The 16,233-nt window shown below is 41.5% G+C and overlaps 1 protein-coding gene across 2 annotated transcripts in view; it reads right to left on the reverse strand.

Moving 5' to 3' along the window:
• Positions 1-16,233, reverse strand: part of cfap251 (cilia and flagella associated protein 251) — a 71,090-nt gene that overhangs the window by 29,273 nt on the left and 25,584 nt on the right. The window contains exons 7-11 of one of the 2 annotated variants that reach the window (XM_073065572.1): positions 15,103-15,183; positions 8,666-8,743; positions 5,388-5,432; positions 4,370-4,578; positions 1,381-1,575 (exon numbers count right to left, since the gene is read on the reverse strand). In XM_073065572.1, coding sequence (XP_072921673.1) covers positions 1,381-1,575; positions 4,370-4,578; positions 5,388-5,432; positions 8,666-8,743; positions 15,103-15,183 — 608 coding nt within the window. Of the gene's footprint in view, positions 1-1,380; positions 1,576-4,369; positions 4,579-5,387; positions 5,433-5,498; positions 5,544-8,665; positions 8,744-15,102; positions 15,184-16,233 lie in introns of both variants that reach the window. The other variant, XM_073065571.1, reaches the window with a different exon arrangement.

Here is a 16,233-nt window from a genome sequence, read left to right on the forward strand (position 1 = left end):
ATTTTATTCTGTTATTGCTTTTCCTTGTACTAATTCAATGCACTATTGTAGTGAGGTGATCTGTCTGGATAGTGTTTTTCACCATAGCTCAGTACATGTGATGATTGATAATAAACCAATTTACATTATAGGCTGGACTTCACCTTTATTAACCTACTAACTATTTGTTCATTCGTTATGTGCCTAGTCATATGACGTGGGCAGTCATGGACTTTCCACGACCATGATTGCTCTTGGCAAGTTTCTCTACTGAAGTGGTTTGCCATTACCTTCTTCTGGGCAGTGTCTTGACCAGATGGGCGGTTAAGACCTACAAGTATCTGGGAGTACAGTTAGACGAGAAGCTAGACTGGACTGCCAACACAGATGCCTTGTGCAGGAAGGCACAGAGTCGACTGTACTTCCTAAGAAGGTTGGCGTCATTCAATGTCTGTAGTGAGATGCTGAAGATGTTCTATAGGTCAGTTGTGGAGAGCGCCCTCTTCTTTGTGGTGGCGTGTTGGGGAGGAAGCATTAAGAAGAGGGACGCCTCACGTCTTAATAAGCTGGTAAGGAAGGCGGGCTCTGTTGTGGGCAAAGTACTGGAGAGTTTAACATTGGTAGCTGAGCGAAGGGCGCTGAGTAGGCTACGGTCAATTATGGATAACTCTGAACATCCTCTACATAGCACCATCCAGAGACAGAGAAGCAGTTTCAGCGACAGGTTACTATCGATACAATGCTCCTCAGACAGGATGAAGAGGTCAATACTCCCCAATGCCATTAGGCTTTACAATTCTACCGCCAGGACTTAAGAACTTTTTAAAAGCTATTATTAATGCTTTTTAAGATAGTGATTTAGATGCATATCATATTTTTTTACTGAGTTAAGTATTGTATGTAATTAGTTTTGCTACAACAAGTGTATGGGACATTGGAAAAAAAGTTGAATTTCCCCATGGGGATGAATAAAGTATCTATCTATCTATCTATCTATCAGTCATTATCAATACCCTTCAGAGATTGTCTGCCTGGCATCTGTGGTCACATAACCAGGACTTGAGATATGCAGCAGCTGCTCATACAACCATCTACCACCAGCTCTCATGGCTTCATGTGATTCTGATCGGGGGTGGAGTGGAGGGGGCTAAGCAGGTGCTACACCTTGCCCAAGGGCGACCTGCATGCTAGCAGAGGGAAGAGGCGCCTCCTACAGTGGAGATTTATCTCCACCCTGCCATCCAAACAAACTAATATGTGGTGTTAATATGTTTTATGCAAAATATTACCATGCATTAGAAATTTGCAATGGATCCTATAATTAAGAAATTATTAGACAGGGAATTCTAAGTTACATTGATAAAGCAGATAGCAACTAAATAAAATATTATCATTACCAACCTGACAACAAATTGTTGAGCATTGATGGTAGACTCTGATGGGTAAGATGTTTTCTCACTGATTTTGGGAGCTGGTTGACTGGAGAAGGAAATTGAATGGATGGGTCCCAGGTTAAAGTTGCTATACCAATTAAGTAAGCAAAGATGTTCATCATAAAATCTGATGCAACCTTTGACATCACAGGTCACTATGTACCTGTAATAAACATTAAAAGATACAATTACTGTCCATAAACAATTTATATAGTATCATCACTAGCTTAGATTTGCCTTAAATAATAGTTAAAAACAACCCAATAACAAATGTAAAACCATGAACAATTGCACCATGTCATTTCAACCTTCAGGCAAAGGAGCCGCTAAGTCATTGTGCATTCAATCTGTATGCACAGCAGTTCCATTTAATATCAGAGAATGTATTCAATATACAATCTGAAACTCTTACTCTCCACAGACATCCTTGTAACAGAAGAAAAACCCCAAAGCTCCCCTGCCACCCTCTCACGCACAAGTGGCAGCAAGCAGCATCAGCTCTCCCCCCACCCACCCACCACCCACCATGCAAGCAACAGCAAAGGCCCAAAGAGAGATCATCATCTACAGTCTATTAAAAACCACTATTCCTCCCAACAGTTTGACATCCCTCAGGCACCCTCTCTCTCACTAACAAGGGAGGGAAAGATATCATTCCTTCCACAGCCTCCTTCCAAAAGAAGAGTCCTCTAATTCAATTGAAGATGGTGGCTAGAATTAGTGTTCATGAATTGCTCTCTCATCGGACAAAATTTATTCTCATATATTTCACTTGCAGCAGTGACAGAGCCTGAGTCAGAGGTTAAAAACAAGGTTAACTGCCTTACTTGTCCTGAGATTCCTGATACCACAGGAAACTGGTGTTCCCAGTACTTTGATGTCATAAAAATATGCTGAAATTAAAATTTCTGACATAATCCTAGGTCAAGAACATTGGCCCATTTTATCCTGTCATTTTCAATTCCCTGAAACCTTGTGCACAGGTTACCAGCAATTAATAAATTTGGTGTCAATTCCTCTAAGGTGTAATTGGCAGAGCTGAATTGTTCTTCAAATTCCTCTTATAGAAGTACATCGACAAAAATGTTATGATACTTAGGATCATTTTGCAACTTCCTTTGGTAAACCAGAAATCTAAAAATAACATGAAATTTGGAAACTGGTTAAGTTATCCAATAATTGTCACAGTGGTAAGTATTATGAAATGTATGCTACTACTTGTGGTACTTTTGAACAGCTGATGTAAACTTTGCCAGTAAAGAACTACTCTAGAACAACATGGGATGTTCAGAGTTTCAGACATCGTACAGGACAAAACAGTGTCAGATACCAGTGAATGGTTTTATGTTTCTAGCACATATGTTGAGTTATGCTTCATGATGACATCTCAGTTTCTCATCTGGAGAATGTCTCTGTTATTCATTAGTCTGAATTTTAATCATATTTTCTTAGAAAATATTTTGCAATAATCTTGTAAATTGACATAATTATTGTCTTTAATGTGCAGCTGTAAACACTTACCCAGACATATAGATGATATTCGAAATTAATAACCTAACACACTTTTAATTTCTTTTCTTTTTGTTATTCCAGTGAAAAAAGTTTAAAGGGAGGGAAGGGAATAAAACTGGACAAGTTTCAAACGGGGCTCTGATGAAGGCCAAGGGTGGGGGGGGGGGAGAAGGAAAACGGGATTCCAATGTGTTAAAGAGATCACGGGAAATAGAGTTCCAGTATATTTTAGGGGGCATGTGAACTCCAGCTCTGGTACAATTTTTTAGGCATGTTTGAAAATAAAGTGGATTGCAGTAACAATAATTCCACAATCTGGTATGAGATTGTTTGGGAATCCCAATGGATCAGTAATTGGTAGAATTGGTAAAAGTTCAGATTGGCAAGGACATCTCTTCCACAATCTCCATCAGCACAGGAGAACCGCAGGTATGTGTACATAGCCCCCTGCACTATTCGCTTTACACCTGTGAGGCTAAGTATGAGAATACCAATGCCTTTGAGCAGAAAATGCTACAAAAGGTAGTGGATTCGGCTCAGTACATCATGGGGCCAACCGTTCAGCACATCTACATGAAACGTTGCTGTAGAAAAGCAGCATCCATCATCAGAGATCCCCACCACCCAGGCCATGCTCTTTTCTCACTGCTGTCATTAGGTAGAATGTACAAGTGCCTCAGAACTCGCACCACCAGCTTCAAGAACAGTTACTAACCCTAAACCATCAGGCTCTGGAACAAAAGGAAATAACTACACTCATTTAAGGACTCTGTTATCTTGTTATTTCATGCTCGTTATTTATTTCAATTTATAATCTACATTCACACAGTCTGTTTACACTTTCTATAGGCTTGCTAAGTATGCCCGCAGAAAAGGAATCTCAGGGTTGTATTTGGTGTCAGGTATGTACTCTGAAAATAATTTTTACTTTGAACTTTGATCCATTGGAATTTCCAAACAATCTCATAACAGAATGTGGAATCATCGTTACTGCAGTTCACTTTATTTTCAAACGTGTCTAGAAAAATTGACATTCCAGGAATACATATACAATAATTATATTTTGTCTTTGACATAAACCCTGAAAAAATATACAGGTACATCTCATTCTCTGGTTTACTGAAGCAAAATTCTAAACATATTGTTGATTTTTAAAAATTTGGATCAGAGATTCCATAATGCATTAGGGCTCCTACAAGGAATAAAGTTTATTATTACAATCCAAAATAGTAAAAAAAGGAAGTATTGGCTGCTCTCCACCACTAATAACACTATAAAAATATTTGGATTGTTCAGCCTCAAAATATGTGTTTTCTCAAAATTTGCGTGTGAGAACAGTAAGCAAACAAACTATTTTACTATTTATGAATGCAATTTTGTGTGATTACAATAAAAGTTAAGTGCACTTCTGCATTCTCTAAGAAATTCACCCCTTTCTTCCTTACCTGTCAGTTACAGTAACCACTGTAATACTATCGTTCTGTAGATTCATCAGTTTAAAAGGTCTCTTTTTGTATAATTTCACAGTATCAAATTGAGTTGCACCCACAGTGGCCCAGATAACTAAATTCCCTGCTGAAGTAGCAGTGAGTACTTGTGAAGGGACAAGATGGAAAACTGACTGACTGTAGAGTCCCACAACCTTGTCAAATGTCTGTGAATAAAAAGGTCACAGTGGTAAAGTTTGGAAAGTTAACAAATGAATACAAACAGGAAAATGCTATCCTTCCTCTAATCGTGGGAACTGAACAGGCATCATTTATTCTCGGCAAGTCATTGGTACATTACTGAGCAAAATGTCAGTATCACTGATTAATAGTAATTCATGTAGCTTACATTATGTTTGTTTTATATACACAAAACCCTTATCTTTTGGCTGAATGCCTTGCACAAAGCAGCTTCAGCAGCTTCTCAGGGCGCATTAGAGACCACTTGTTGGCTGTCTCTTTTGACTCTCATTTCCATTTCAAGGAAAGGTCAGACTCTTTGTCTTCTAACTTTTTCAGATCAGAAACCGATCAAAGCAAGATGCAAACCTATCCCTGTTCCCACCAAATCACAGTCATTTGCTGACATTCAGCACCTCTGCACCAACTTACAATGTGGGCCGTAAGTGAGTTAACTGACACATCATTAAAAGATTTTGCTCAGTTCTGAGCAGTTAGAATAGAACATTGGAAATAGAAGCTTAAGGAGACCTTCAGCCTCTCATGCCTACTCTGCCATCCAATAAAATGATAGATTTTTTAGCTCATTATCACATTCCTGCACCAACCAAAATCTCTTAATCTCTTGTTTCATTTGAGGTATGTTCATTTTAAAATTCAGAACATTTTTGAAAGAGAACAGAAACTAAAAATACTGAAAGTACAGGGAGTATTCTTTTTAGTAATTCTAGCCTGGGTTCATTCTTGACATATCTTGCTTATGTATAGCTTGTTCCAAAATATTATCAATACTTACTTCATCTGTAAGAACTGGGGATGCAAATTCCAGCTGGTTCTTTTTCTAAAGTCATTCAATGCAGACATAGATTAATAAAATATTGATATTTTAAATATTATCAATACTTACTTCATCTGTAAGAACTGGGGATGCAAATTCCAGCTGGTTCTTTTTCTAAAGTCATTCAATGCAGACATAGATTAATAAAATGTTGATATTTTAAAAATGCAAGTTACATTTTCAAATATGTATAAATTATCAGCAAAAAAATGTGACAACTAAATCTGTTTCCTTATGCAATTCTCTTGGTGCCAATGATCAGTCTTTGATTGCTGTTTATTACAGATTTTAGTAGGAGAGTCTTTCAATCAGGGCTACGAGTATATCTTTCTCCTTACAGTTTTTATCTTCACAAGAGGAGGGTTGTTTGTACAAAATACAGATACTATTTTAAACATTAACATAGAGCATATGCTATGGACAGAATGGATGCCTTTAAATGGAGACTAAGTTATGTTCCATTTATCTCTTACATTCAACAGTAATAAACATCAGGTTTTTTTGTATATAGTGTAGAATAGGCCCTTCCAGCCCTTCACCACCCCACCCAACAATCCCCCAATTTAACCCTAGCCTAATCACGGGACAATTTGCAATGACCAATTAACCTACCAACTAGTAGGTCTTTGGACTGTGGGAGGAAACCGGAGCACCCGGAGGAAACTTGGACTTCAACTACTGAACAGAGTCTTGCCATCTTCAGAAGTTTTCTGATGACTCTGCCATAGTTGGATGCATCAGCAAGAGAGATGAGGTTGAGTACAGGGCTACAGTGGGAAACTTTGTCACATGGTGTGAGCAGAATCATCTGCAGCTTAATGTGAAAAAGACTAAGGAGCTGGTGGTGGACCTGAGGAGGGCTAAGGCATCAGTGACCCCTGTTTCCATCCAAGGGGTCAGTGTGGACATGGTGGAGGATTACAAATACCTGGGGATATGAATTGACAATAAACTGGACTGGTCAAAGAACACTGAGGCTGTCTACAAGAAGGGTCAGAGCCGTCTCTATTTCCTGAGGAGACTGAGGTCCTTTAACATCTGCCGGACGATGCTGAGGATGTTCTACGAGTCTGTAGTGGCCAGTGCTATCATGTTTGCTGTTGTGTGCTGGGGCAGCAGGCTGAGGATAGCAGACACCAACAGAATCATCAAACTCATTCGTAAGGCCAGTGATGTTGTTGGGGTGGAACTGAACTCTCTGACGGTGGTGTCTGAAAAGAGGATGCTGTCCAAGTTGCATTCCATCTTGGACAATGACTCCCATCCACTCCATAATGTACTGGTTAGGAACAGGAGTACATTCAGCCAGAGACTCATTCCACCGAGATGTAAAACTGAGCGTCATAGGAAGTCATTCCTGCCTGTGGCCATCAAACTTTACAACTCCTCCCTCGGAGTGTCAGACACCCTGAGCCAATAGTCTGGTCCTGGACTTATTTCCACTTGGCTTGATTAACTTATTATTATTTAATTATTTATGGTTTTATATTGCTATACTTATACACTATTCTTGGTTGGTGCGGCTGTAACGAAACCCAATTTCCCTCGGAATCAATAAAGTATGTCTGTCTGTCTGTCTGAAAGCCACATGGTCACGGGGAGAAGATGCAAACTGCTTACCGGGAATTGAACCCGGTACAGTTTTCAATCGTAAAGCATGCTAACCACGCTACCGCACCGCCCAGGACGTTAGTATGCGAACTGGAGATAGAATTTATAAAAGGTTACAGATGTCTCTTTTGGCCTCAAGAAAAAACAAGTGGCTAGAGTAATCTGGATCTTCCAATTTAGAGCTTTGGCCCATGGGAAAAGCTTGATCTCAAAAATGCAGCGATATTAAAGGCACATTTGCACCATGCATCTGATTACGTGTAAGCAATTACAAATAAGATCATTTGTGGTATTAATAAAGGAATGGAGTGGTAGCAATAGATAGAATGCAGAAAGAGATTCCCCAGGATGTTCCCCGGGGCTGCAATTGTAAGCAGAGATTGAAGAGACTGGGTTTATTCTCACTGGACTGGAAATCTTACTGAGGTTTACAAAATTAAGAGGGGCAGAGATAAACCATCACAAGTTTTCTCTCAGGACAGGGGAGCCTAAAGCTAGGAGGCTCAGGATTAATGTGAGAAGAGATAAATTTTAAAATAGAACTGAGGGGTCTGTTTTTCAACAGAGAGTGGTGAAAATGTGGAACAAGCTGCCAAAGGAAGCAGAGCAGGCAGATACCGTCACAGTGCTTGAGAGGCATTTGGACTGGTAGATCTTTCCCAAGTTACAGCGGGGCTTCCATTCCTATGAACAGTCCACAAGCCAGAATCGAGGCTGCAACACTGAGTTCCCACACAGCAGACAATGCCCACAGCCCTGCTGCAGCTCCAAAAGCATACCACTGGTCTCCCAAATGTTCACATGTATGGGATGTATATATGTCTAACAACTGTAAACTGGAGAGGACTTGTACTTAGACAGGAAAGGAGTAGAGAGATAAGGGACCAATGCCAGCAAATGGGATTAGCATAGATAAGCATCTCTGTCAGCATGAATGAAATGGACCATAAAGGTCAATTTCTCTGTCGTACATTGGTAGGATTCTATGAATTTGAATATATAAAATAAAGTCAACCTGCAAATACAAATAGAGAGATGTCTAAGGTAAAACTTTTAATAAAGAAATAAACTTTAGAATAATTTAAATTATTATACTGTGTTTTACCGTATAAAGTAGCCAGCAGATTAACCATGAAACACACACTCAACAGGCCAGGCAGCATCTATGGAAAAGAGTGAACAGTCGACGATTCTGGCCAAGACCCTTCATCAAAATGAGGAGTCAGAGTAGGGAGGTGGGGAGAGGGGAGGTAGAAGTACCAGGTAGTAGGTGAGGGGAGTAGGTGGGGTGAAGCAAAGAGCTGGGAAGTTGATTGGTGAAAGAGATAAAGGGCTGGGGAATCTGATAGGAGAGGGTAGAAGACCATGTTAGAAAGGGAAGGGGGAGGAGCACCAGAGGGAGGTGTTGGGCAGTAAGGAGATAAGGTGAGAGAGGGAAACGGGAATGGGGAATGGTGAGGGGGGGTTGCAAATACCAGAAGTTCAAGAAGTTAATGTTCATGCTATCAGGCTGGAGGCTACCCAGACTCCTCCAACCTGAGTGTGGCCCGCTGTATATCAAACAAAATAAAAATACTTGAAGAAACTAGACAGATCATGCACCACTAATATTCTATAATACTCACCCAACGATAGAATACAACTTCAGTTTTATTATTGCTGAGCAACTCAGTATTATCTTCAGGATTAAATATTATAAACGTCTAGAAAGAACAAAACAGTAACTTTAAAAATGCCATCGTGCTAATTTTTAGTTTTGTACAAGTCAAGTCCATGTGATTTAAACTAAAATGAATTTAAAACCCTAAATCCAATTCCAATGTGGATTCGTTCCCTATAACTGAACAACTGAACAGTTTCAAATGTAAATTAGTTTTTGTCATGTTTAGATTATTGTTACATAATTGCCCATTACAGTGCTGATGTGTAGGGCAGCAGTTAAGGTCCTCCACTTCTGTCTGTCCTTGGCCACATAGAAGGAATCATCATTGCTGTTTCTGTAACAATTTTTTATTGGCCAGTCAGGGTTGTTAGCCCTGAGCTGAACCTCCGAACGAGGAGGGCCGGTGGGCCACTCTTAGTCTGGTCTCTACCCTTTGACCTGCTTGGCATGGGTGACCCTACCAAGAGCCAAAGCACGAGGCCTGACTCAGGGTCACTGAGGCACACAACCCTCTGAACCCCACGACAAGGTGTGGTCCTCTTGGAGGCATGTTTAGATTGTGCTGTTATATAATCGCTTTCCAAGGAACAATTACAAAAAATAAACATGGTTGCAAGATCAAGCAAGATTTTGCAGTTTCAAAAACAATCCCTTTCAATGATTTTAGATGTGAAAATAGACAACATAAAGAAAATTAACATAGGAATAAAAAATATAAATAACCTATGACCAATTGGCCTCTTACTCAAGATAAATGAAGTATATTTTAAACGTAGCATTGGAATGATTTTTAATTCAAGGGAAATAAACCTTAGAATAATCAAAAGTATAGCTAAGATACAGAAATGTAAATATAGGACAAAGATATATGTGATAATCATCAATGGAAAAAAGGTTTTCCCTAGCGTCCTATGACAACAATTTCCTTCAAAAAATATCACAAAAACAAAATATGTATTATTTACTATAAATGTTTATGAGAGAGCTTTTGCACAATTTGGCTGTTATATATTACATGACCAAAATAACAAAACTTTCTCAGTACTTAATTGGATGTCAAGTGCTTTAGGTTGTCCTGAAGCCATGAAAGATACAATAGAAATGTAAATATTTCTAATCATTTAGAATAGATATCACACTTAAAAGTAAAGCTTTTTGGAAGATGTCTGATTTCTTATGTAATGGTAGTAGTGGGCTGGTAGAAACTGGCCAAAAATTGTGGCTTGAGAACATTACACATTCTGTATTGTACAGACAGTGATCTGGTTTATATTATTAGCTTGTGGATGACATGGACATAGGCGATGTTGCAGATGGAGAGAAGGTTGTCAAACACTGCAGCAAGACTCAGGTCAGATGGAAAGTTGAGCAGTTGGAATTTAATCCCAACCACCAAAAAGTGATGCACTTTGGGAAGTCAAGTAGAGGTAGGACTCTTCCAGTAAATGATAGGGCAAGTGACAAAGGTCTATTGATGAATAGCAGGGCAGGAGGCATTTGAAAACTGCAAGTCCTGTCCAGAGTTAGTCATTGTTTGAACCAATAGAAAAAAGGAAGTGTAAGTGGAGCGACCATTGTTGGAGCGAACACGAGGAAATCTGCAGATGCTGGAAATTCAAACTTTACACACAAAATGCTGGTGGAACACAGCAGGCCAGGCAGCATCTATAGGGAGAGGCACTGTCGACGTTTCGGGCCGAGACCCTTTGTCAGGACTAACTGAAAGGAAAGATAGTAAGAGATTTAAAAGTAGTGGGGGGAGGGGGAAATGCAAAATGATAGGAGAAGACCAGAGGGGGTGGGATGAAGCTAAGAGCTGGAAAGGTGATTGGCGAAAGTGATACAGAGCTGGAGAAAGGAAAGGATCATGGGACGGGAGGCCTCGGGAGAAGAAAGGGGGTCCCGTCCCATGATCCTTTCCCTTCTCCAGCTCCGTACTCCCGTCCCATAATCCTTTCCCTTCCCCAACTCTGTATCCCTATGGTGCTTCCCCCCTCCCCCTTTCTTTCTCCTGAGGCCTCCCGTCCCATGATCCTTTCCCTTCTCCAGCTCTGTATCACTTTCGCCAATCACCTTTCCAGCTCTTAGCTTCATCCCACCCCCTCCAGTCTTCTCCTATCATTTCGCATTTCCCCCTCCCCCCACTACTTTCAAATCTCTATCTTTCCTTTCAGTTAGTCCTGACGAAGGGTCTCGGCCCGAAACGTCAACAGCGCTTCTCCCTATCGATGCTGCCTGGCCAGCTGTGTTCCACCAGCATTTTGTATGTGTTGTTCGACCATTGTTGAAGCGGCCATCGTTGGAGTGGGCCAGTTTTAGAGTGATCTGGCTTTGGCTTAATAGGCTTGGACAAGCATAGACACAGGAGCTAAGTAGGTTTCCAGTAAGTTTTACTTTGTTAATACATAACTAGTGCACTGAGAATGGGTCCAGAGTGGTACAGTATGTTCCTTATGCAAGATGTGGGAACTTTGGGAGACCTCCAGTCTCCCTGATAACTACATCTGCACGAAATGCACCGGGCTGCAGCTCCTTAGGGATTGTGTTAAGGAAATGGAGCCTGCAGCTCAATGACCTTCAGCTCATACAGGAGAACAAAGAGGTGATAGATAGGAGCTACAGGGAGGTAGTCACCCCCAAGTGGCAGGAGGTAGGTACCTGGGTGACTGTCAGGAAAGGGAATAGGAATAGGCAGCCAGTGGTGTCCCCCTCAATAATAAGTATTCCATTCTGGATACTGCTGGGGTGGTGGGGGGAGGGGAACATCCTTCCAGGAGGAAGCCACAGTGAGCTGATCTCTGGCACTGAGTCTGGCACTGTGGCTCAGAAGGGAAGGGGACAGAAGAGGCGAACTGTGGTGATATACCTTTACAGAAATATTAAGAACAAAAAGATTATCAATGGACAAAATTGGTCCTCTGGAAGATCAGAGTGGTAATGTACATGTGGAGCTGAAAAAGGTGGAGGACATCTTAAGTGGATTTTTTGCATGTGTAATGGACACAGAGCCTATAGATGTGAGGAAATGCAGCTGTGAGGTCATAGACCCCCATACAGTTTACAAGAGCAGGAGGTGTTTGCCATCTTGAGGCAAATTACGGTGGATAAATCCCCAGGGCCTGACAAGGTGTTCCCTCCGACACAGTGGGAGATTAGTGCAGAAACTGCAAATACCCAAACAGCGATATTTAAAACATCCTTAGCCACAGGTGAGGTGCTGGAGTGTAGGAGGATAGCTAATGTTGTTCTGCTGTTTAAGAAGGGTTCTAAGAATAATAATAGGCATCCGTTAGTCTCACAAGACCATGAATTTGCGCCTTGGAAAGTTTCCAGGGCGCAGGCCTGGGCAGGGTTGTATGGGAAACCAGTAGTTGCCCATGCTGCAAGTCTCCCCTCTCCACACCGCCAATGTTGTCCAAGGGAAGGGCAAGGACTGATAGAACTTGGCACCGGTGCCGTCGCAGAGCAATGTGTGGTTAAGTGCCTTGCTCAAGGACACAACATGCTACCTTAGTTGAGGCTCGAAATAGTGACCTTCAGATCACTAGACCAATGCCTTCACCACTTGGACATGCTCTAAGAATAAACCAGGAAATTATAAGCTGGTGAGTCTGACATCAGTAATGGGAGAATTACTGGAAGGTATCCTAAGGAACCAGATATATAATTATTTGGATGTTAAGGATAGTTAACATCGTTTTATGCATGGTAAGTCATGTCCAACCAATCTGACAGAGTTTCTCAAGAAACTTACCAGAAAAGTTGAAGAAGGCAAGGCAGTAGATGTTGTCTACATGGACTTTAGCAAAGCTTTTCACAAGATACACCATGGGCGGTTAGTCAAGAAGATCCAGTTGCTGGGCATTCAAGATGAGGTGGTAAATTATTTTAGACATTGGCTTTGCAGAAGAAGCCAGAGAGTGGTAGTAGATAGTTGCCTCTCTGACTGGAGGCCCGTGACTCGTGGTGTGATGCAGAGATTGGTGCTGGGTCCATTGTTGTAAGGCATCTATAATCAACAATCTGCATGATAATGTGGGAAACTGGATCAGCAAATTTGTGGATGACACCAAGATTGGGAGTGTAGTGGACAGCAAGAAGGACTATCAGAGCTTGCAGTGAAATCTGGACCAGCTAGAAAAATGAGCTGAAAACCGGCAGATGGAATTTAATGCAGACAAGTGTGAGGTGTTGCACTTCATTACTAGGGGAGGTCTAAGACAATGAGTGGTAGGGCACTGAGGAGTGAAGTAGAACAGAGGGATCTGGGAATCATCGTCGTCATCTGACCCCTTAGTGCCTAGGTGGCACATGGGGCCTCAGGGCACTGAGGAGTGCAGCAGGACAGAGGGATCTGGGAATACAGATCCATAATTCCTTGAAAGTAGCATCACAGCTATATAAAGTCATAAAGAAAGCTTTTGGCACATTGGCTTTCATAAATAAATGTACTGGGTACAGGAGTTGGGATGTTATATTGAAATTGTATAAGACATTGGTGAGGCCTAATTTGGAGTATTATGCACCTACCTACAGGAAGGATGTAAATACGATTGAAATGGTACAAAGAAAAATTACAAAGTTATTGATGGGACTTGAGGACCTGAGTTATAGGGAAAGGTTGAATAGTTTAGGACTTTATTCCCTAGAATATAGAAGATTGAGGGAAGGCTGAGGAAAGTCCATCTCCCACCCCCCCCCCCCCACCCTCATCACATTCTACAGGGGTTGTATTGAGACCATCCTGAGCAACTGCATCGCTGCCTGGTTCGGAAATCGCACCATCTCGGATCGCAGGACCCTACTGCAGATAGTGAGGTCAGCTGAGAAGATCATCAGGGTCTCTCTTCCCACCATCACGGACATTTACACTACACGCTGCATCCGCAAAGGAAACAGCATTATGAAGGACCCCACGCACCCCTCATACAATCTCTTCTCCCTCCTGCCATCTGGGAAAAGGCTCCAAAGTATTCGGGCTCTCACGACCAGACTATGTAACAGTTTCTTCCCCCAAGCTATCAGACTCCTCAATACCCGAAGCCTGGACTGACACCTTGCCCTACTGTCCTGTTTATTATTTATTGTAATGCCTGCACTGTTTTTGTGCACTTTATGCTGTCCAGTGTAGGTCTGTAGTCTAGTGTAGCTTTCTCTGTGTTTTTTTTTAAATTACGTAGTTCAGTCTAGTTTTTTGTACTGCGTCATGTAACACCACGGTCCTGAAAAACATTGTCACGTTTTTACTATGCACTGTACCAGCAGTTATGGTTGAAATGACAATAAAAGTTGACTTGACTTGACTTGAGATTTGTCAGAGGTATACAAAATTATGAGGGGTATAGATAGGGTAAATGAAAGCCCATTTTTTCCCCACTGAGGTTGGGTGAGACTACAACCAAAGGTCATGGGTTAAGGTGGAAAGGTGAAATGTTTAATTAAAACATGAGGGAAAACTTCTTCACTCCGAGGGTCATGAGAGTATTGAATGAGCTGCCAATGGAAGTGACAGATGTGGGTTTGATTTCAGCCTTTAAGAGAAATTTGGATGAGAGGAGGATGGAGAACTATAATCTGGGTGCAGGATGAAGGGACTAGGCAGATTAGTGGTTCAGCACTGGCTAGATGGGCCGAGTGGCCTGCTTTTGTGCTGTAGTGTTCTATGACTCTAACTTACAAGGGACCTTGACCTTCGAGTTGATTGGTTCCTGAAATCAGCAACATAAGAAGACAGGGTGTTGAAGGCGGCATAAGTCATTCTTGCCTTCATAGTTTGGGCACAAAGTTTAAAAGTTGAGATATTATGTTGCAATTTTACAAAACACTAGTTAGGTCATACTAGGAGTATTATGTGCAGTTCAGGTTTGACACACCATAGGATGGATAAGATTGAACTTGAGACAGTGCATAAGAGATTCACTGGGATGTTGTCTGGACTGGTGGACTTTAGTTATGATGATTGGTTGGATAGGGTGAGCTTATTTTGCTTGGAGTGCAGAAGGCTAAGGTTGGGGGGGGGGGGGGAGAGAATAACCTGATAGCGGTACACAAAATTATTAGAGGCTTAGATAAGGTAGATATTCAAAGACTTTTTCTAATGGTAGAAGGTTTCTGGTGTAGGTTTAATGTCAGAGGAAGGAGTTTTAAAGGGGATTTTATGGAACTTTGTTGTTACACAAAGGATGGCCTTTGTCTGGAACTTGCTACAAGAGAAGGTGGTGAATCAGATTTAAGAGGTTAGGCAAGGTGTTGAAGGATATGGATCTTATGGGGAGAAAAAGGATTGGTGTAGAACACTATTATGGACATCGTGGTCATCATGACCTGTTTTTATGCTGAAGAACTCTGTGACTGTATGAACAGATGCAAAAACATCGTAATGTATAACGTAAAGCATACCTGAGGGCCAAAGGCAGGACTCAGGTCCACAGAACAAAGTGGTTCTTTACTTTCTGAACTCCAATCCCATATAGATACTCGCTTAAAAGAAAAGCATAAGTCACATGGCTTTAGTCACAATGAAAGAAGCACTGAAGAAGATGCAAATATTTCTAACGAATTTCACAGCTCTGAATTTATAATTTCTATTTCCCTGTTCAGACCCCTCTCCAAGCATTAAAACATCTCAAACCAAAGTCACAAATTATAAATCTACTGTGTGTGCAAATGATTACTTGCAATCAGTGGTGTATCTAAGGTATGGCAGGCATGCCACGTGCCCTGGGCGCCACTTGAAGTTTCTATTAAAGTCAGACAAGCCATCCTCAGATAGTGAAAAAAGAATTTTCTTCAGATGTATGATCTGTCCTTGATTATCATGGGTGAGAAGCACTAGGATGGCCTTATTTCAGAGCATTGTGTAAGAAGACCCTGAAACGTTTCTTCATGAAGAAGAAGGAAAGTAGAGCTGAAAGATGGAAGAGACGAAAGTTGGAGGTGGAGGAAGCCAAGAAGTCGAATAAGTTCTTCATGCCCTTCTTTGAAAAGCCCGGAACAAGTAGTTCGACACGTTCCATGGAGTTGCCTGCACCTGCTACAAGTTTGTTAGAATCCGAAGGTGGATCAAGTACAACTGTGTCAGAAGCCAAGGAGGAAGTCAAGTCAGATAAATCCGAGTATGATGAGATTAAGAGTGAGGCTGCCACAGAGAACGTGGACATGACAGGAGGGGAAGACGATGGTGGTGGTGGTGATGTTGAGTTTATTGACGAGATTTTACCTGACGAGATTGAACCCGACGACACTGAACCCAGTGAACTGGATGGTGTCAAAGAGCCTCAAACTGTCATACCAGAAGTGATTGAACAGCACGACATTGGACTTCTGAAGTGCGACAAGGATACTGGAAAAGCAATTCTGCCTGATGCATTGAGAACAGAAATAATAAAGCTGGGTTTGAAGTATTTCCAGAACAGTGAGGGGCTTTTCCTACCAACAAATAACCGCCCAATAAACAAAACTTGGTTCAAGAGGAAATTGGGAAATGGTCGTGGTGAGGAAGTGACTTGCTCATGGCTGGTCTATTCCCCT

This window comes from Hemitrygon akajei, chromosome 14, assembly GCF_048418815.1.
Source record: "Hemitrygon akajei chromosome 14, sHemAka1.3, whole genome shotgun sequence".
NCBI classification, from domain to species: Eukaryota; Metazoa; Chordata; class Chondrichthyes; order Myliobatiformes; family Dasyatidae; genus Hemitrygon; species Hemitrygon akajei.